The 22,946-nt window shown below is 42.7% G+C and overlaps 1 protein-coding gene across 1 annotated transcript in view; it reads right to left on the reverse strand.

The window, feature by feature from the left end:
* Positions 1–4,257: 4,257 nt before the first annotated feature.
* LOC145350215 (protein mono-ADP-ribosyltransferase PARP14-like) overlaps positions 4,258–22,946 on the reverse strand; it is a 52,254-nt gene continuing 33,565 nt past the window's right edge. Inside the window, exons 13-21 of the mRNA XM_080199276.1 lie at positions 21,583–21,749; positions 20,519–20,642; positions 19,834–19,896; positions 18,173–18,349; positions 16,304–16,483; positions 14,051–14,644; positions 11,409–11,554; positions 9,744–9,918; positions 4,258–5,731 (exon numbers count right to left, since the gene is read on the reverse strand). Coding sequence (XP_080055402.1) covers positions 5,430–5,731; positions 9,744–9,918; positions 11,409–11,554; positions 14,051–14,644; positions 16,304–16,483; positions 18,173–18,349; positions 19,834–19,896; positions 20,519–20,642; positions 21,583–21,749 — 1,928 coding nt within the window. The 3' untranslated portion in view covers positions 4,258–5,429. The remainder of the gene's footprint in view (positions 5,732–9,743; positions 9,919–11,408; positions 11,555–14,050; positions 14,645–16,303; positions 16,484–18,172; positions 18,350–19,833; positions 19,897–20,518; positions 20,643–21,582; positions 21,750–22,946) is intronic.

Raw genomic sequence — 22,946 nt, forward strand, 5'->3', positions numbered from 1 at the left:
AGTGAGCTAGTACTGTCTGCACAGAGATCACCACACTGTCTTGGCTTGTTACTCAGTGGCTCGCTATTCTAACAATTGCAAGTTTGCCCAATCGAGTTTATGAACCATAGAACCCCACAGTGCAGAAACAGGCCCTTCGGCCCATCCAGTCTGCACTGCCAACAATCCCACCCAGGCCCTACCCCCATATCCCTACACATTTACCCACTAATCCCTCTAACCTACACATCCCAGGACACCAAGGGGCAATTTTAGCATGGCCAATCAACCTAACCTGCACATCTTTGGACTGTGGGAGGAAACCAGAGCACCCGGAGGAAACCCATGCAGACACGAGGAGAATGTGCAAACTCCACACAGACAGTGACCCAAGCTGGGAATGGAACCCAGGTCCCTGGAGCTGTAAAGCAGCAGTGCTAACCACTGTGCTACCGTGCTGCCCTATGTAGTGTAGTTAGTGACAATTAAGGCCGAACAACCTCTCTGGCCCGCACCGCTTATTTTAACAAGCATGTCTGGTGGGCCCAATCTTCTGATCGCCAGATCACCACTTGCAGTTTGGCGCAACTAATGGGTGGCACAGTGGCTAACACTGCTGCCTCACAGCGCCAAGGATCTGGGTTCAATTCCCAGCTCGCCTCACCGTCTGTGTGGAGTCTGTATGTTCTCCCCATATCTATGTGGGTTTCCTCCAGGTGCTCTGGTTTCCTCCCACATGCTGAAAGATGTACTGGTTAGGTGTGTTGGCCATGCTAAATTCTCCCTCAGTGTATCCAAACAGGCACCGGAATGTGGCAACTAGGGGATTTTCACAGAAATTTCATTGCAGTGTTAATGTAAGCCTACATGTGAAACTAATAAATAAGTGTTAAAACATTGTAAGGCATGGAAATATCCATTCACCTGCTCTACATTGGAAGGAGGTCTTGTTCCAGGAGGCTGCAGATGTCAGTAGTGATCTGTCATGAGAACTTGTTCTCTGCTTATCAGTTTCACTGTATTCATTCTACCTGATGTGCACAGTGAGCCTATGACAGACATAGCATGGAAGGTGTTTTTCTTGGTAAAGAAGAATGAAGGTTTAATAGCCATTAGGATGACCATAGCTAGGACTGATATGTTGAAGTATATTTGACATTTTGAAATGATAGAAGGTGATTGGTGCCTCAACTATTTATGTGTGCATTGTGATTGAAGATAGCAGGACAGGTTGAGAGAGTGATCAACAGTGTATAGAGCATCCTAGGCTTTATTAATAGAGATATAGAGTAAAGCAAGGAGATTATGTTAAACTTGATTGAAATACTGGTTCAGCCTCAACGAATGATCCTGAAGGGTCTTGACAAAGTGGATGTGAAGAGCGTGGGTGGGGTTATCTGACTCTGCCATTCTGAGAAATGCTGCAGGGGATAAGGTGGCCCAGCCAAAAAAGCATGGACTTTCAGCAGGACAGAACAATCCCGGCAGTGGATGGGGCCAGAAAATCCCGCCCAGTGTTTCCTTCTATGGAAGAATCTAGATGTAGGGTCACCATTTAAAAATAATGGGTCACCCATGTAGGATAGTGATGCAGAGTGGAACTCTACCTCCTTGCCCACCACAGAATTGGTGCGGGCGAGAGTCCGACAATGGAAATCTCAGTTGATCTTGGGCGGGAATTTCTGGTCTTGCTTGAGCGAGGCGTAAAATCCCACCCAAAGAGTTCTGTGCATTGGGATAGTGTACAACCTCAAAAGGATACAAACAAGTTGATGGAATGGGCAAAAAAGTGCAAATGAAATTAAATGTAGAAAAATGATTCATTTTGGTGTGAAGAACACAGAGCGATAAGAGAGAAGATAAGGCACAGTTCTATAGGGAATGCAGGAGTAGAGCGGAGGGACCTGTGTGTATCTGTGCATAATGTGGAGATGCCGGTGTTGGACTGGAATGGGCAGTCTAAGAAGTCTCACAACACCAAACAGCCCAACAGGTTTATCTAGAATGACAAGCTTTCACAGCACTGCTGCTTCATCAGGTGAGTTCACCTGATGAGGAGCAGTGCTCCAAAAGCTCATAATATCAAATAAACCTGTTGGACTTTAACCGGGTGTTGTGAGACTTCTTACTGTAACTATGCATAAGTCATTGAAGGTGACAAGACAGATTGAGAGACTGGTTAATAGAAAGATGTGAAGGCATTAGAGAGAATGCAAAATAGATGCATGAAAATAGTTCCAGTTGTGAGGAAGTTCAGTCAGATAGATTGGAGAAAAGAAGATTTGATATTCAAAATCGTGAGGGGTCTGAACAGATAGTTGGGGAAAAACTATTCCCACTTCTGGAGCAATTGAAAATGAAAGCTTTAAAATAGTTGGAAAAGAAACAATGAAGATATGAAACACTTTTACATAGTGAGTGAAGTTTTGATTCTTACATGGAACTTGGCTGTCACTGGCTGGTCTCTTTGACTGAGTGGCTTGCAAGGCCACTTAAGTGTCAAGCACATTGCTGTGGGCTCTGGAGGCATATGTAGACCAGAACAGTTTTTTTTCTGAAACTAATTAATGATAATTTCAAGGGTCACCCTGACTTCTAATTCCAGATTTCTATTTAATTCAAATTTAATTCATCTGCCATGGCAACTTACCAAGGCTTCTTTAACAGCATCATCTAAATGCTGAAACTCTACCGTCTCAAAAAACAAGGGCAGCAAATGCACGGGAACACCATCACCTACAAATTCCCCTTCAAACCGCAAACCATTCTGACTTGGAACGATATCACTTTTCCTTCATTGTTGTTGGGTCAAAATCCTGGTATTCGAACAACGCTGTGGGTGTACATCTGCATTATGGACTGAAGCAATTCAACTGGTTCATCATTACATTCTCAAGGGCAATTAGGGATGAGCAACCAATTCTGGCCTTGCCATTGATGCTCACCTCCTATAAGAATTGTTTTTTATTGTGCATGAGGTGAACTACAAAAGCAATTCATTTGTCACTGAAAACAAAATACAGGCTAATGGATCCAACTTGTGCAGCAAGTGGGTAAATGAACTAAGTGATCAGTGAAGGGCACATTATTGGGTCAGAGCAAATAATCTAATTTTAACCAAATCATAACTTCAATTACCTAAGGCACAATATGGACTGGAGATACTTAGTCTGCTGTGGATAAATCTGCTGAGTATTCAATGGTACGAATGTAGCACAAGGAAATGTGCAGGCTTGATGGACCGAATGGCATCCTTCTGCACTGTAGGAATTCTGTGACAATTGTTTTTGAACTTGTCTTGGGCCATAATTCTCTATTTAAATTAATTGTGTAATTTTGAGTAACACAACACATTTTGTCAGGAGGCCTGTTGTGAATTAGGATTCATGCTGATATCCAGAGATAGCAAGCTATGTTAATCAAGCTTATAAATGACTTTCTGCATATTCGTATTTAGAATTCTGATTATTGCTGAACAGAGAGACATGTTGCCGAAACTTTTCATCTTGCATCTGCTGTGGGGCTGCTGGTGTTCAGCTTGTTACAGACTTTGTTCCCTTCAAGTAACCAAACAAATAACTTCAGAGTTTAAAATCAGCTGTTTATTTATTAGCTATAGCAAGGGATCCAGGTGATGGTGCACTTCAGAGCTCTGGATATAGAATCACCCAAATGATATACTTCCAGATTCAATTACAAGTAATTAGCATATATTGAGTAGGCATTATTTATGTCCATTCACAACTATTGTTTAGGTTTACACCATGCATAAAATACAAATGTTATTAACCAATCACAATATAAGCATGTCTACTTGATTATAATATCCAATCAGTTTAAAGATTTGAATATGCAAGCTGATCTGATTTATTAACAGCTACAAGTTGCCCTTAACGTAACAAATATCTAGCTTGTGGATATCAATTTTCTTCCAAATCCAAGACTTCTGTTTTTAATGAGTGTTCTCAGGCTACGAAGGCTGTGATAACAAACCCTGTGCTCAAGCCATGAAGCATGTTGCCTCCCTGATCATTCTCTGGTGAGAGGGTGGGGAGAGAGGAGGAGGTGAGTCAGATGTACCTCTGGGGGAGGGGAGGAAGGCCAGATCATTCTCTGGTTTTGGGGGGGGGGAGGCGTGGGGAGAGGAGGGAGGCCAGATTGTTGTCTGGTTGGGGGGGGTTTAGGGAGGCAGGTAAGATGTATCTCTGGTGGGGGGTGGGGGGGGGGGGGGGGTGGAGTCCCGATCACTCACTGGTTGGGGGTGGGGGAGGCCAGATGGATCTCTGGTGGCTGGGGCATGGGGAGTCCACTGCCACTCTGTGGGCGATCAGTGAGGGGGAAGGAGGCAGGGGGTCACAATCGATCTGGGTAGCAGGTAGGTAGATATTGGGGACAGTGATGTCTGTGGGGGCCATCGCTGCTGCTTTTTGCTCCTGGGCCGCTTTCTGCGCGCTTTTTCAATTTTTTTCTAACTGCGCATGCGCAGTTCAGAGCTCTGATCATTTCAGGAGCACTAAGCCGTGCCTACAGCGTGATTCAGACCCGCAAGTTTTTTTCCAGGCTAATGGGTGCCGGGAAGCAGATTTCCAAATCGGATCTGAATTGCACCCAGATTCAGCAATCAGAATGAAAATGGTAAAATCAGGCCTTACAGTCTTTCAACTTTTAAAAACAATGTTCGGCAGTTAACTATCAGTTACTATCAACTGGAGCATTCTTCAAGGCACCAACTCTGCCAGTCAGTGAGTGCTCTCTTCTCATACACATTTGTTGACTTCTCTTACATTGTATTGACGTGACTGTTCTGATGATTACAAGATAAAAAGCTTCAACAAAAAATGTTTCTTTTTCTCAGCAATGCTCTTCTGCATGACTAAACAACTATAAGTGCAACTGGTTGAGTTAGGCCTATACTCTATGTATTACATAAAAACCAAAGAATATACTGTTTGATTGGACCATCCAATTATTCGGATATTTGGCCTTTGTATCCTGCATCACACTGGCTTTGAAATTCATTCACAGCGTTGTTAGGGGTGTCTATTGTTCACTTTTGCTTTCTCTATAGCAAATCTCAGCAAATCATGGTTAACTTGCCAACTAATCAGCACCCTTTTCTCCTGTATAAAAACTGTTGAGCCCAACTGAAGAAATTGAACGGAGGGGGTCATTGATACAGTTTACTTGGAAATACATTTTCACCGTTCAACTCCTCATTCTACATCCTAGATGACAATGCCTCATGGTTAAGAAGCAAGACACAGCTTTTGTGTCCTCTAAGGTTGTGCTGCTTCACCTCAGATTGGAAGTAGTGTCCATTGGCAGCCTATTGCTTGAAAACATTCCTGAGCAGATCATCAAAGATTGCAATGTGTAAGAATGCTAGAGTTATGCTGGGGAATATGAAAGAAATTTGAACAGGTTGCAACTGGGATAAAGCTGTTTCTGACTCAAGCAATCCTGGTTTTGAAGGTTATTAAATATTCTGGATAAGCTCCGTCATCACAAAAAATAACAAAAATAGAAGGCTTTGTTACATCATCCACTGCACAGTCACAAAGGTCAGCTGGATCAATCTGTGCATTTACTGGCTCCGGTTCCAGCATATCCTGTTGTCCTCCGCACTTCTTTGCAGTAATCACTCGTGCCTGATAGATGTATTTGCATCCATCAGCATCAGGGCTGGAATATATGCTATCACATGAGTACCAGGCATTCAAAGCAAAGTAAGTTCCTTTTCCATAGGCAGTGGCTGAAACATGTGAAAAATATATTAAATTATATTATCAGATGTTAGTTGAAGTTATTGCTTGACCTGGACCACTACTAAAATACTATGCAAATTCTCAGAGACACAATGAATAGAAAATACAAACTTCCGCATGACCTGAAAATTCTAGCTCAATTTTGGCCATTTTTCTGCTGATAGATTCAGTTTGAGTTTTGATTGGAGGATATCAACACTGGTGGGCCAGTTCTCAGTGGCTCCCTCAACAGCTATAGTTATTGAATTTTTCATGAGCACTGGAGCCTAGCTCTGGCATCGGGAAGTTGGGTTTAGCAATGTGAACAAGGGGAAGATGAAGAATGGAAGTCCATTGTCTAGAGTTGGGGTGGAGCATGATCAGGGTGTTCAACAAGTCTACTTTTAAATACATGTTGCAGTCTTTCTGATTCTGCTGTTGATTATTTTCAATCCAGAAGTAATTTTCCTGGGCAAGTTTATGCATGCAACATTAATCTACAATGGCATGGTGCATGTCGAAATCATGCAGAGTTTTTTAAAAATTCATTCATAGCATGTGGTGCCTGTCCCTAAATACCCTTGAACTGAGAGGCTTGCTAGGCCATTTCAGAGGGCATTTGATAGCCAACCACTCTGAATCTGGACATGTAGGCCTGACCAGGTAAGGATATTAGTGAACCAGTTGGGGCTTTCCGACAATCATTTCATGGTCATCATTGGACTTTCAATTCCAGACTTTCTTTTTATCTGCCCTAACAAGATTTAAATTTGGATCTCCTGAGCTCAGAGGGCATTACCTTGGATCTTCGGATCTCTAGTACATGACCACTAAGACATTGCCTTCCCTCATTCCAAACAGTATATCTCCGTCCATTGCAAATTTGAAATTCCTTTTTAAAGGGCACCCTGATCTCACATTCTGAGGGAGGTCCCACTCCCCCAATATTGGAATTGGCGACCACTCCACTGACAGGATGGGCACAATAACCTCTCAGCAAAAAGGGGCTCAGAAAAGGGGTGCACTACCCCCTGCACTGACACTCTGGCCTGGCATCTTGAATCTTGAAGGGAGGGACAAGTAAAGAAAAGAGGAATTGAAAGCACTTAGTGCTTTGAAGCTCCACAGCTATCAATCAGAACAGGAATGTTTATATTGTGGTTACGAACATTGGGGGGGTACTTCAGATGCATCTAACCATGAAGGACAAGATAGATAAACAAAGCTGACTGCATGCTGAGTAAAAATCATTAAGCTGTTAATCAAAGGCTAGTTAAAGGAATTGGACTGTGAAATTGAGTGAACACAAAATTTTTTCAAAAGATTTGAAAGGTTCACAAAGGATTTGAAGGGATTTGAAAGTCTTCGCATCTTCTAAGAAGACTCAAAGACTTGAAGTAAATACTGTGTTAAAAGAATGAGGCTGAGTGAGCAGCTGTAGAGAAGTGAATCTCCCCCTGGTGAAAGTGACTGACTTCTGTCAGTCAGAGTACTTGAAAGGGGTCTTAAAAGCCTGCAGCAGAGAGAAAGGGGAATTCCTGCTACAAAGTGGAATAAGAAGCCTGCTAGGTGGGCATGGTGGTGAAAGTGACCAGGCCACCTCAAAGTTTTCACAGTTGACAGACAGGGATGAAGATTTTGATTGGATAAGTGCCTGAAATCATGCCAACTGTTATCTTCAGGTTTTCCTGGGCTAGAAGGGGCAGTCCAGACACAAGTTTCCCATCCTGGGTGAGAATCCTGAGGTCAACCTGTTGACCTCACTCAACCCCCAGGGCCTTCTTGGGACCCTCCATCTGCAACCGGGTAATGGCAAATGGGCACAGGACACACCTTCTTGACCGTCTTTGGGTTCAAACACCAGGTCAATGCTGGTCATGACCAGCAGCAAAACCCATGCATTTCCCACTGGGATAGGTTTGGGGGGGGTGGGGGTAGTGCATTGCAGCAAGGGTTTCAATCGGGTTTTAAGCCTACTAATGAGATGTTAAATAAGGGCTTCGAATTTTACTTGGGTTCCCGCCTGCTGTGAAGGGGACCAGATTGGGGTCAGGAGGGCAAACCAGGTGAATCGGGGTGGGTTTGCCACTGGATGGAAATCCCGACTTTGACCGACACCCGATTAGTGGATTGTTGGGATTCCCACCAGAGATGAATGAAGTTGGTGATCCCTTCAAGTGTTTCACTATGTTTTATCACTTTATACCTCAGGTGGCAATACAATGGCTGTGAAGTTTCTGTTGCTATGCCACCAGAAATACAAAAGTAACCCTGTTTATGAGATTTCCTGCTGCCTTACCATTAAGCAGGGAGTCAGTTAGCTCAGTTGGCTGGAGAGCTGGTCTGTGATAGATGAGTGACACCAACAGCACAGGTTCAATTCTCGCACTGGCTGATGTTATTCATGAAGGCCTGCTTTCTCAATCTTACCCCTCACCTGAGGTGTGGTGATCCTCAGGTTAAATCACCACCAGTCAGCTCTCCCCCTCAAAGGGAAGAGCAGCCTATGGTCATCTGGGACTATGGCAACTTTATCATGAAGTTGGTACTTAATGAAAGAGGGCTGAAATCCACCTTCATTTGTGTTTTATTTTCCAAACAACTTCTTTAGTTTTAACACAGGATTTACCAGGCTGATTCTGGGAATGGCACGACTGATGTATGAGGAGAAATTGACTAGGCTAGGATTGTTTTCACTGGAGTTCAGGTGATTGAGGGGGGATCTCATAGAGACTTATAAAATTCTAACAGAACCAGACAGGGTAGATGCAGGGAGGGTGTTCCCAATGGTGGGGGAGTCCAGAAATAGAGGTCACAGTCTGAGGATTCGGGATAGACCATTTAGGAAGGAGGTAAGGAGATATTTCTTCACCCAAAAAGTAGTGAGCCTGTGGATTTCATTACCACAGGAAGTAGCTGATGCCAAAACATTGAATGTATTCAAGAGGCAACTAATATCGCACTTGGGGCCAATGGGATCAAAGATTATGGGGGGAAAAGCAGGATCAGGCTGTTGAGTTGAACGATCAGCCATGATCGTGATGAATGGTGGAGAAGGCTCGAAGGGCCGAAAGGCGTCCTTCTGCTCCGATCTTCTATGTTACCATCCTTGCACATTCATTCAGCTGGATATAATGGGCCTTCCTTGTATACAAATGATAAATGGTATTGACAAAGTAAACGTGGAGAGGATGTTTCCTCTTTTGGGGCAATCTAGAACAAGAGGTCATAGAATGAGGAGTAGCAGATTTAAAACAGAGACGAGAAGAAATTGCTTCTCTCAAAGGGTGGTGTCGTGGATGCTAAGAATTTGAATAAATTTGAGGAGATCAACGGATTTTTGATTAGTAAGGGTCTGAAGAGCTATGGTGAATGGGCAGGCAAATGAAATGGAAGCTGAGAGATGATTGTATTAAATGGCAGAGCAGGCTCGAGGGACTGAACTGCCTACTCCTGCTCCTCGTTCTTATGTTCTTTCTCTCTGTTGTAAAGGTCAGTGATGGGCCTGCCCACTATCCCTCTAGCTATTTAATGCTGGGGGACAGTGTTAATTACTTCAAGGTGAGACCTTTGCTTCTATGTCGGGCAGATGTCCTGCCTGAAGGGCAGTTGGCCAAATGGATGGTTGGGAGCACTGTCATCCCAGCAGTGCCAGGTAGGAGCGGTGGCCACTATTGGACCTTCAGGCTGTACTGACAAAGGAATGATGTGGAGATGCCGGCGTTGGACTGGGGTAAGCACAGTAAGAAGTCTCACAACACCAGGTTAAAGTCCAACAGGTTTATTTGGCAGCTTTGGTTTTCGGAGCCTCAAGCTCCTTCTCAAGTCCTCACTCCGAAACCTTGTCAAGAACTTGTCAAGCCCTCACTCACCTGAAGAAGGAGCTTGAGGCTCCGAAAGCTAGCGCTGCCAAATAAACCTGTTGGACTTTAACCTGGTGTTGTGAGATTTCTTACTGACTAAGGAATGCAGAGCCCAGAACTTTGGTCGAATTATTCTTGCACTTTCTCAGGTTCTTACCATTTCTCCCGCAAAAGCTTCGGTTGAAGCCAGTTTTGTTTACTTTGTCGGATATTTCCTTTGTTGTCCCGTGATAAAGGATCTGCTCCACATTTACTCCAGGATTCTTTCTTTCTGCAGTTTCTTTCCTGACAGAATAACTTTGCCAAAGTTTACGATTCTGAATCCTATCGATCTAGATGAGAAATTTATAAGTTGTCAGCTTTTAAAGTTAAAATAAAGAGATTGGCAGTCGTGACTTAAATTATTTCCACAAAATCCGGTTGAAGTATTACAGCATCGTACTGGATCTGGGAGGCAATGGTGGAAAGGGTAGGGGTAACAGCTATGACTGGGCTAAGGGTGAGGTTGGTAGTCCTCTGGGAGGTGGGGGAGAGAGGGGCACCATCAGTTTGCCCGATAACAGTCTAATATCAGATCAGTGAATGTAAAACCAGGGAACAAGTGGAAAAAATCGCTGTTCATTAAAATTCTTTCACTGGGTGTGGTCATCGCTGGCTGGGTCTTTTTCCCGATAACAGCTTAACAAACAGATCAGTGAATGTCAAACCAGGGGACAAGTGGAAAAAAGGGCTGTTTCTTAAAATTCTTTCATTGGGTGTGGCCATCGTTGGCTAGGTCTTTTTCCATTGCCCATCCCTATTTACCCATGGGAAGATGGTAGTTAGCTGATTTTTTGAACTGCTGAAGTCTGTGGGGTGTAGGTACACCAGCTGTGTTGGTTGAAAGAGAATTTGACCCAGAAACAGTGAAGGAAAGGCGACATAGTTCCACATCAGGGTGACATATGGCTTGTAGGGACAGTGGCAGGTAGTGGTCTTCCCATTTATCTGCTGCTCTTGTCCATCTAGTTGGTAGAGGCTGCAGGTTTGCAAGGTGCTGCAGTGCATTGTGTAGTTGGTTCATGCCACTGTGCGTCAATGATGGAGAGAGTGAAAGTTTGTGGATCCAGTGGGCTACTTTGTCCTGGATATTTCTTTGTTTTTTCAATGGGATGTGGATGTCAATGGCCAGCATTTAGCCCATTCCTAATTGCCCTTGAGCCGAAAAGCCTGGTAGGCCATTTCAGAGGGCACATAAGAATCAATCAGTTTAATGCAGATCTGGATTCACAGGTAGGCCAGACCAGGTAAGGGGCAGTTAAGGGATGAGGGTAGATGGTGATTGGAATGAGATGGCTAGGGATGTGGGGGTTTTCAGAGGTCTTATGGGGTGGGGAATTAGAGGTAGAATGAAAGGGTTGGGTGAGGGGATGCTTCCAATCATAGAGGAGTTGTCCATGTGGACATGGTGAATCCAGGAGGTAAGTGGAAAGGCACTAAACCCCTGGTCCAGACATCCCTTTCCTCAATTTAACCAGCAAGTTTCTTGAGACTCAAAGCTGAGGAATTGAACATATAAAACTTGAGATGCTTTTGTGTTACCATTGGTAGGAGGGTTTAAATACAGGAAATGCTTGCTGAGGTAAGATTTCTAAAATATACTACAAATAGGGAAACAAATGGGTATCAGATAAGTATTGTATCTGTTCCACAAACCTTATCAATCACCTTTAGTTTCATCTTCACATACATCATTAATTGAGATTGTAACAATCTACTGCACGGGATAATGTTAAATAAAAAGCAAAAACATACACAATCACATTTTATTGACCATGCGTACCTTGACTATGTCAACAATTATCTTCTCACAAGAGTTCCTGAACTTCTGTGCTACATCTTTGTATTCTGTGGTACTTGACTGAAGGGGAATTATTAAAACCTCCTGATTATTCATGTTCGTCCAATTTGTTGGAAGTTCAAACACAGCTGGAATGTAAAATAGAAGCAAACCCAGTAAGAAGGCACATTTCAACTCATGATCTATCTTTGCAAATCAGTTTAATTTAGATGCCTGCTTCACTCTCATCTTCAAACATTAACTAAAATGAAACTCTAGAAGTGATTCAGTCTGAACTCCGCTTGCTGCAATGAAAACATTTGGGACATTACTTATAAAGGAACATAGGATAAGAGCAAAAGTAAGCAATTCAGCCCTTCGAGCCTGCTCCACCATTCAATCAGATCATGGCTGATCTCTTCCTGGTCTCAAATTCACTTCCTTACCTGTTCCCCATATTACTTTAACTCATTTTTTTAATCAGTAATATATCTACTTCAATAGACATGTATGTATCTAAGCAAGCTGAAATTTCCTTTTGGCTACTGAAAATAATTGAAAAACTCCCAGATATCAGTCCGATGTCGCAGTCTATTATTGAAGCCTGACTGCTTGAATTCCACTGAGTTCAAAGCTCCTAACATGGCAGCACCACAGGGCTTTCTACCATTTCCCCATCAGTACAGAATCTCAGGCTTCTGTGCTGATCTTAAGTACATGGTTATGAAGTTAGTTTGGGATTCCAAGTAGGGTAGTGAAAGAGAAGAAAACACTGCTGTGTGGTTGAAGGGAAATACTTACAGGTGGCACAGTGGTTAGCACTGCTGCCTCACAGTGCCAGGAACCTGGGTTCCATTCCTGGCTTGGGTCACTGTCTGTGCGGAGTCTGCACATTCCCCCCATGTCTGTATGGGTTTCCTCCAAGTGCTCTGGTTTCCTCCCACAGTCCGAAAGACATACATGTTAGATGCATTGGCCATGCTAAATTTTCCCTCACAGGCACTGGAATGTGACAACTAGAGGATTTTCATAGTAACTTTATTGCAGAGTTGCTATAAGCCTACTTGTGATACTAAGAGGTGGTGGAGTGGGGTGGGGGGTTGGCGGTGGTAGGAAGGGTGCAACTTAGTCGGAAACGAGGATATTAATCTGGAAGAAGAAACTGAGAGTCAAATAACGAAATTCTAAGTGAGCTCAATGGCCGACATTGCTTTATCTTTTGTGTGAATCACAGCTTCTGAATATTGGTTTGACTATTTTGAGCTTATGCCCATTTCGCTGACTTTCATAACTAATCTTCAAATATTTTGTGGTGGATTTCTGTTTGCTATTCAGGTTCAGTATTTTATATCCCACTTCAGGATATCAAAGTTTATTTATTAGTTTCACAAGTAGACTTACATGAAGTTACTGTGAAAATCCCCTAGTTGCCACACTCCGGCACCTGTTCGGGTACATTGAGGGAGAATTTAGCACGGCCAAAGCTTCTAATTGGCACCATCTTTTGGACTATGGAAGGAAATTGGAGCACCTGGAGAAAACCCACTCAGACATGAGAAAAACGTACAGATTCTGCACAAACAGTGACCCAAGTAGGGAATCGAACCCGGATTCATGGTGCTGTGAGGCAGTGCTAACCACTGTGCCACCATGCCACCCTCTTGGATTTCCGGTTTCAAGCGACTAGATTTGTTCAAATCTATCCCATTTAGCAAGGTAAAAATGTCACACAATGCGATAGCGGGTATCCTCAATGTGATATGCACTGATCACTCCTGCCGATGCATCTGCCATGGGTAGATGTGTGAGGGCAAGGTCAGTAGGATTTTCCCTCATGTTGGTTCCCTCACCATCGGTTGCGGATGCAGTCTAGCAGCTATGTCCTTCAGGATTTGGCCAGTTTGGTCATTAGTTGTGCTATCGAGCCATACTTGGTGATAAGACATCACCAAGTACCTTTCCCCCCATCTCCCCCCCAAAGTAAATTTTCTGCCCCTGCTACCCTCAGCGCTTTCTCCAAGTGGTCCGCAATATGGAGGGTTACTGTTTCACCAGGTGAATCTTGAAAAATCAGCACAATCAGTTACCTGCACCCCCACCCCCCTCCTTGGTACCAATCCTCATCATACTTCTCTTAATTTGTTCCTTCTCTTACTAAGATGTTGACTGAAGCAAGGATACAATTCCACAAGGTCAAGCAGATCTCCATTACCTTCTCCTAATCTTCTTCAGTAAACTCAACTTACAGTGTATCTGCAAATCATTCAATACTATAGCCAAACCTAATCCAATCCACACCCAAAATTCAGTGTGTCATCACTTTCCATCGAGGATCACTTGACAGAGATCAGGGAAGACTCGCCAAACTAACCTCTGTTCTTATATGCAACTAACCCTGTCCTCAGAATTTGGATGGGTCTTTGTTGGAGAAAACTGTTGGCCCTATCACACTTACAGCAGTGCTGTTATTAATAAAATCCAAACCTTACCCTTGTTCAAAGAGAGCTAGGAAATTTCTATTATTCACAAAGCAATCCAGATGAAAATTAATGAAGAAGCTAAAATGATTGAAGAACCTTCAAAATGATATATGCACGGGTTCCTATAATATCTTCTTAAAAAGATAACTATTTGTTTTAACGTACATGCTTCAAGACGTCTTCTCTTGATTTCCACTACGTTTCCTGTTGAATCCATTTCTTGCAACTTGTCAAAGTCAAAAGTGCACAACTCCCCATTTTTTATGTAAGCTAAGGTTTTCTTTTTATCCTGGTAAGCTTTCTCAAGGGCGAAGTTTAAGGACTGGTCGTAAGACTGAGCTGTTTCGTCGTTCACAAACTCCCACTGGACAGATTTCATCAACTGAGTTTCTTCCTCTCTTCCTCTGGCGGCCTGGAGCATAGAATTCACTGCTACAATGGATTCCAGAATATCAGCATTATGCCCATCTATTGTTATTTTCGTTTCCTCAATTTCAACTTTCAATTGATGTTTGTTGCAGAGATCTTCGATTTGTTGTCTTTCATCGTCTGAGAGGTAGGCTGCATATTCACTGCTTATTACCGTGCTTCCACAGTTCTCTTTAATTAATTCTTCAATATCCTTCTGCGTCTCACCAATGGCATTCTTTGTTATGCCATATATCTCAACTACTCCAATCAAATGCTTTGCTGCTCTCAGAATGATTGGATAAACAGGCAGGATTGCATGAACAGGTTTCAGTGGAAGAACTGTTTGTGCTGAAAAAAAAACAAAATTTATATTACATTCATAAAGGTATATCTAAAATAACATAGGTGCGCACTTCCTGGCAAATTCTTCCATTGTGGAATAAGGAATCCATACTGGAAATAAGAAATAAGAACATAAGAAATAGGAGCAGGAGTAGGCCATCTAGCCCCTCGAGCCTGCCCCGCCATTCAATAAGATCATGGCTGATCTGTCGTGGCTCAGTTCCACATTCCCACCCTCTCCCCATAACCCTTAATCCCCTTGCTTATCAAAAACCCATCAACCCACATCTTAAAAATATTGAGCGAGGCAGCCTCCACCACTTCAACGGGCAGAGAATTCCAGAGATTCACCACCCTTTGAGTGAAGAAGTTCCTCCTCAACTCCGTTCTAAACCGCCCCCCCCTTTATCCTGAGGCTGTGCCCTCTAGTCCTACTGTCCTTTCTGAGCGGGAAGAGCCTCTCCACCTCTATCCTATCCATCCCATTCAACATCTTATACGTCTCAATGAGATCTCCCCTCATTCTTCTAAACTCTAACGAGTACAAGCCTAGTTTATTCAGCCTCTCCTCATAGCTCAACCCCCTCAACTCCGGAATCAGCCTAGTAAACCTCCTCTGCACTCCCTCCAAGGCCAAAATGTCCTTGCGTAAGTGCGGCGGCCAAAACTGCACACAGTACTCCAGCTGCGGCCTCACCAGTGCCCTATACAGCTGCAGCAAGACCTCCCTACTTTTATATTCAATCCCCCTCGCTATGAAGGCCAGATTTAAAAAAGTTAACAAAAATATCTGGAAATATGGAAAATATTGGCCTGAATTCTCCCCCAAAAATTCAATCTGGGAATAATTTTATACTAAGGGCACCCTGCTCCCTAATTCCTCATATCAAGTATTGCTACTTTATCTAGCCTCCTGGGAATGCTGAATTTCCACATTGACTGTCCCTGTCGAATACCAAAATCTTGGCACAAGGGTTACAGAAACTCTGGGAAAAATAACCCAAATCTCATTTGCAACATCTTTCTGCCATCTCAGTGGCTCTTCAGTTGAAGCTTCGGCCAATGAGTGGGAGTGGCAGTGTTGAAGTTCACCAGCTAAGAGCTCCAGTTAAGCAATGATTCTAAAACTCTTAACCTTGTTTTCAAATCTGTCCCTGACCTCTCTCTTTCCTACCTCTGTAATCTCCTTCAGCCCTGCAACCATACAATTCTGACCTCTTGGGCACCCGAGATTTTAATTGCTCTATCATTGGCTGCCTTTCCAAGGTCTCTTCTGCTTCCCCACCTCTTTCCTTAACTCCACAAAATCTACTTCCCTGAGTAAGCCTTTCATCATTTGCCCTAATATCTCTCTCTGTGGCTCAGTGTCAAATTTTGCTTGATAATGCTCCAGTGAAGTATCTTAGAATGTTTTACAATGTTCAAAGTGCTATATAAATAGAAGTCATTCTTGTGGTAACAAGACTGGTCAATTGAGCAAATCAGCATTTCACACAGGTCCCATCATTGCTCCTCTGAGATTATGGCCCCCGATGGGAGTTGGAGTGGATGAAGCTGACTTGGAACAGCTTGATGCCAACAGTGCAAAGTAAGGGTAATTACTGAACTGGGTTTCACGATTATAGATGACACTTGCAGGAGTATTGTGCTGAAATAGTTCCTTACCCGCAGGTTGTGCAGTTCTGAAGCGCTGCTCCATACATTGATGAAATGGATCCATCAACATCGGATTGAACAAAATAATCCGAATCACAGAAAGTGAGGGTCGTTGAAAGTCAACCACGTAATCACTTATTGCATCCAGTAGCGCATTCGCAACATCAATAGGATTCAGTTTTCCTTCTCCTAAACAGAAAGATTTGTGCAGTTAGAGGGTAATGAGAAAGTTCAATGAAAGAAAGGCTGTAAGATAAGAAAACTAACACTATCATCAACTGCTTTGCTATTAATTATTTATGTTACATTTTTATTTTCAATTCTTCCTTTAATTATTCCTTTCAGTTTAAAATATTGCCTCTTTACTGGGGTATAATTCCACTGACAGTAGTTAACCTGAGGTTGTTTTGCTCAAGTGACCATTCATTGCAGGAAAGAGAGTGAGCAATTTGATCATGATTGGATGGGATTTGGGAGACTGCTATCACATAGGGCCGTGGCTCAGTTAGTCACATACTTGCCTCTAAGTCGGTGCAAATCTTACTCGAGGACTTGAACACAAAAATTAAGACAAGCATTCAAATGCTATGTCAAAATGTGCTACCCTAATAGGGGCACCATCTCTCAAATGGGATGTTATACCAACGTGACACTATTGTGATGAAGATTAGGGGAAATATCCCCAGAGTCTAGCTTATAGTATTCCTTTGATCGACATCCTAAAACAAGTTATTTAGTCCTTATCACATAGTAAGAGATTGCTGTAAGAAAACTGGCTACACCTTACAAGTTCTTCATTGGTTGTAAAGCACTTTGGGACATAATATGGTTGTGCAGTGAACTACACAAATACAAGTTGTTCTTAACGTGCCAGACATCAAACTTAAAGAAACTTTACACAGGTCTTATTATGTCTATTTCCAGATATTGGACCATGTGACCATGGGGGTGGGGTGGAAGGAAAGAGGGGGATTTGCTGGAGGGCATGAGTGTCCACCAGGGGAATTGGTACTATAGGAAAGGGGAGGGGGTGGGGGCTGGAGATCGGGATAGTCCAGGCCAGGGGTGGGGGGGGCAGCGATCGGACCTTGGAGGCGTTGGGAGGCAACACTTCGGGGGTCCCAGGCTGGCCAGCAGTTGAGCTGGCCAGCAAACTGGAAACTAACAGTCTGGGGCTACTGCACAAGCACAGAGGCCTGCTGATTTCCGCCTGCCAAGAGGGAATAAGCTCCATCCCCTGACATCTAAGGGATCTTCACGCCGGTGGCCTCTGCATTGCACAGAGCGTGGGAGATTCTAGTATGAAGTCCAACTGAAAAAATTAGTGTGAATTACTCTAGTTTTCCAGCGGATTCAACACTTAGAATTTTTGGGGGTGAATTCAGCCCAATATTTTCCATATTTCCAGATATTTTTGTTAACTTTTTTAAAAAGTAGAAGGGAAAATCTTTGGGTCCCACCTGCTACAAGAATCTTGCTGGTGGGGTGGGAGGGTAGGGAATCTGATGGACCATTTGGGTGGATGTGATTGCAGGGTTATGTTATAAATGACTTTTGGAATTTGCAGCTGAGGAAAACAAACTCAGAATCAATAAGAATCTTGAATGTATTTATCAGCAAAAATTGTCATTCAAACTTGTATTTTGCCGGGGTATGTAACAATCTGACTCTATAGTTGTTGGACCTTCTTATACTATGGCCATAACTTTCTGGCTGTTCATGCCAGCAGGGTCTTCTGGTCCCGCCAATGGTACACCCCTGCTAAAGGTTTTCCAGCACTGAGAAACGTGCCATGGGGAGGCCAGTGAGCCTCCCCTATATGTTTCTTATAATACATAAGATACTCAATATACCACATACATATTTACTAAATTTTACCTGTTCCTAGTGCCGGGAAAGAAACTGAACTTATTCTTAGCTTTTCACATTCCTTCAGAACTTTGCCAACAGATCCCTTTGTGTTTTTCGTTTTCATCCAGCCAGCCAAATGTAGAATGTATTTTACTTTAAGACTTCCTGCTTTTGTGCTTGTAACACTATCACTGCTTTGGACTCCTGTGGTAAAATAAAGGGAAGTCTGTGTGAAATGATCTGTTTATTCATACTCGCTGCTTTTTAACCTGTCAATCAATTCTCAATCAATACTGGTGTATTTTCCCCAATCCCATGTCCTCCAATTTTATTTACTAACCTCCTGCTGAAAATCCAAGTACGCTACATCCACTGATTCTGCTTTATCAATGTTGCAAGTAATAGCCTCAAAAAAACTTCATCAAGTTAGTCAAACATGATTTCCCTTTCATGAACCCATGTTGATTCTGCCCAATTTTACCATTCTTTTCCAAATGCCCAGTTATTACATTTTTTGTAATAGATTCCAACAATTCCCTACTACTTACATCAAACTAACAGATTTGTAATTCTACATTCCCCTTCCTAATTAATGGGGTCACATTTGCTACATTCTAGTCCATGAAACCCCTTCCAGAATCAATGGATTTTCAAGAGAAGCATTATATTTCTGTCCACTTTCTTCAACACTCTGAGATGAAGCTCATTTGATCCAGGGGATTTATTAACCCTCAATCCAGTTAACTTTTCAAGTATTGCCCCTTTACTGATGCTAATTTCTTTTAGTTCCTCTGTTCCACAAGTTCTTTGGTTACCTTGTATTTCTGGGAGATTTTCTGTACTCCTTCTCCGAAGGTAAGTGCGAAGTAACTGTTTCTCTACTATTTTCCTGTTCTCCACTATAAATTCTCTTATTCCCACCTGTAATGAGCTCTTTTTTGTCCTAGCTAACCTTTTCCTTTTCATATACGTAAAGAAGCTTTTACAATCTGCCTTTATGTTCTTCCTTAGTCTCCATGTGTCTTGTCTTTTCCCTTAATCTGTTTCTTGCTAATCATTTAGAACATAGAACATAGCACACTACAGCACAAACAGGCCCTTCGGCCCACGAGCTGCGCCGATCTACACCAATTGTGCATTGGTCACACATGTTCAGCAGAGAAACCCCAAGATTCTGGGATCTCTTGCACATGCATCCTTAGATATTTCACCATAATTAATGGAGCACATGCCTTGTCGTTTTTCCCTCCCACGTGTGATAATGTTCATCAAATGTCATCCATCATTGTTTGGTCCATATAAAAATTTCAAATGGAAAATGCTCCATTAAAGCAAACAAAAAAATTACACAGGAAAGATGTCCGTCACTGTTCCTGCTTCAGAATAGCTTTAGCTGCTGTTATTAAACTTACTAACTTTCATTTCAAATAATGTTTGAAGTACCAACCTATATTACATCAATACTTTTAATTTTACCCAAGCTTTCTGTATTTGAAGGAACAATTATTATGTTGATTACAGCTCATCTTAAAATAATTTAAGAATATCTTCCTGTACTTTCTAAACTTTGAGCTGGTTATAATTTAACTTTGCATCCATTATCTTCTGACAAGTGACGACCACAGCTATTGTTGTTTCGCAAAGCTTGTATTCTGAGCTTGCATTTGTCCACATGTAGGGTTACTCACCCAGTTGATTGCACTCATCCACAACTGACTGGCCAGCAGCTTTCAGAATAGCGCCAGAAACCCCTGCAAAGTAGAGAAGTTAGTTACTGATATGGAAAGGCAACTCCCAATTTTACAAAGAACTGAATATTTGGACTGAAGATCTGTAAATTTCAGCAGCTCCTTAAGACTGGATAATGTACCTGAATACTGCCAAGCTGTTTTATCACGTCAGTTATGCTGTGTTGATATAACGGGCAGAATTTTCCCATCCTGCCCGTCACAGGAATGGTGGTGGGCGGGACACAGACCATACAAAAGGTTTCTTGATCTGGGCCATGAGTTTCCCGTCTTGGAGCGAGTGTGGCTGGAAAATCCCAGCGAGCATTTTTTAAAATCTCATGGCACATCAGTTTCAAATGAGGGCATGCATCCAGTTGTTTTGCTGGAATACCTGCTAGATGTGTGCTTGTGAGAACATCGGGTGAGGACAGCTGCGAAGCCTTCATGGTGTAATAGCTTGCCAACAATCGTGAAAGTTCAGCCATCATCTTGCTGAATGGTGGAGAAAACTGGAAAGACTCCAGATCCACTGCTATTCCTAATTGTTACTATATCCTGTGAAGTACTTTGGGATGATTTAAGGGTTATTAACAATGCAAGTAGTTGTTAGAGAATTAATGAGTAAACAAACATTAGCACTCACCCATGTCTCGGTTAAGGTTGGTGTTTGTGAGGTTTACAATTGCGTCAGTCTGTTCATCTGTGATGTCACCTTGCACAGCTATCACCTTTACTTTGCCAATCTTTAATTCTATGGAGTTCACTAGCTGAAAATAAAGATAGAACATAGAACACTACAGCACAAACAGGACCTTCGGCCCACAAGTTGCGCCAATCACATCTATACCTACCAAGCCATAGAACTATCTGTAACTCCTAATGCCATTAGATCCCATATACTCATCCACAAGCCTTTTAAAAGATCCCAGCGAGTTCGCCTCTACCACCACCGACGGCAGCCGATTCCACTCACTCACCACCCTCTGAGTGAAAAACTTTCCCCTAACATCTCCTCTGTACTTGCTTCCCAGCACCTTAAACCTGTGGTAACCATTTCAGCCCTGGGTGAAGATGTTGAGCATTAAGAATTTTAGGATTCTTTTCTTTCCACATGCACTTTGTTCTGGCCAAGGGACTAAGCACTCAGTCTATTCCTGGGTTTCCACTCATAGAAGCACACAACTCAATTTTAACTCACTGATAGCAAAGTGAACAACTGTTCCATCAGGAAGTGGTGGATCTAATTGGCTAGGCCTCATTAACCTTCTGACTTCCTGACCAATATCAGGTGGTATGATGCTGTCACTGAGGGCCCCAGGGGAACTATTGCTGTCACAAGGAATCTCCACTTTGAAAGGAAACAAGGGGAGAATCAAAGTTTCCTTGTAACCCAGAGAAACACTTATGATTCTCTTAACCTATGAAGGAATTGAAAAATCTGTTAAAAATATATCTTCCTAGAAAAATATTTTTCTGACCCTGGCTCCTATTCCCAGATGCTTTGGCGTGATAAATGAAGCCATTGAATAACCACTGAAGCCTGACCTTAAAATAGAAGGTTGGGTCCAAATGACCCATCTAGGCTGGGGCAGATAGTCTTGCCAATTAAGGGGCAGGAAAGGAATATGTAAGTTTCCCAAACTTCATTTTAAATGGCCCTCTGCCCGGTTCCATTATAGTGCTGTGAAATGGTGTGGCCCCTCCTACCTGTTGTGATTTTCGTTGGAAGACATCAAGAAAAACATTGTACACTTTGCATTCAAAGACAACAATGTAAATGTGTCTAATAACCGATGGTTTGTTTTGTGATAAATGATTTCCGAATCCAGTCAACATGCTTTCAATGGCGTCCTGTGGTTTCATTCCTCCCACACCTGCAAAAGAAAATGAAACCAGGAGAGGATCTAATTCACTGTTAGAAATAGCTTTGCTCAAATTATTGACCTTTATTGCTGGTATCACATTCAATGGAATACCAATTTGTAGGCTCATTTGTCCATTTATTATTATGATTTGCAAACAGTTGCATTTGATTTCTTAACCGTAACTTACTGCGGTCATTATTTACTGATTGAATCTATATATAAGCCTGAGGTCATTTGTCAAACTGTGATTTGTACTATATGGATTTGTGTGAGATGTGCAGCTCTGCTAACAAGTTAAGGTGGGATCTTTTGGTCAGACTTCATTGCTCGAGGATTCAGGAGCTGATGAGGTTGCTGTCTCCAGAAAAAAAATGAGGTTGCGATTTGAAATTTGCGATCTTCTCCAGAGTTCAAAACCTCTGTTGAAAGTTCCTACTGCTGCAAAGTTAGTTGCTGGGGCGGGGAGGCGGGAACAGGGGACAGGGGGGCAATGGGGATGGGGGGTGGGGGGCGATGGGGATGGGGGGAGTGGGGGTGGGGTGGGGTGGGAAGGGTGAGGGGAGGGAGGGGGGAAGAGAGAGGATGGGGGTGGGGGGAAGAGGATGGGGAGGGAAGGGTGCCTTTGCCACTGGGAGCAAGCAGACAGCTCCTGTTTCCTGGAATCATTTGATATTGAGCTTGCATCTTGTCAAAATAGAGCATTCAGAATTATGAACAGCTTTGCATGAGTGATGCAACAGTAGAACAGGAGCAGCACCTGGTATTTATCTGGGTGTTGGGTTCCCTAACCTACTTTGAAAATCTGGCCCTATAAACCAATAGTTGTGGAAGTCAAATCCACGTGATCTCACAGTGTCACATTCAATGAACCAGTAATTTGGAACATTTTCTAACCATTCATTAATGAGCATTGAGTTGTGAATACTAGGCAAGGAGCTTATAACATGCGTTGTGTTAACATTCTGCACTTTATATAATGTGGTAAAATAAATAGGTTCTAGCTTAAGATAATGAGGATTTTTGATTCTGATTTGTTTTAATATTGTCACATGTATTGACATACAGTGAAAAGTATTGTTTTTTGCGTGCTATACAGCCAAAGCATACCATTCATAGAGAAGGAAACAAGAGAGTGCAGAATATAGTGTTACAGTCATAGCTAGGGTGTAGAGAAAGATCAACTTAACGTAAGGTAAGTCCATTCAA

Source organism: Carcharhinus amblyrhynchos, chromosome 11 (assembly GCF_965287045.1).
Source record: "Carcharhinus amblyrhynchos chromosome 11, sCarAmb.v2.hapA, whole genome shotgun sequence".
Lineage (NCBI taxonomy): Eukaryota > Metazoa > Chordata > Chondrichthyes > Carcharhiniformes > Carcharhinidae > Carcharhinus > Carcharhinus amblyrhynchos.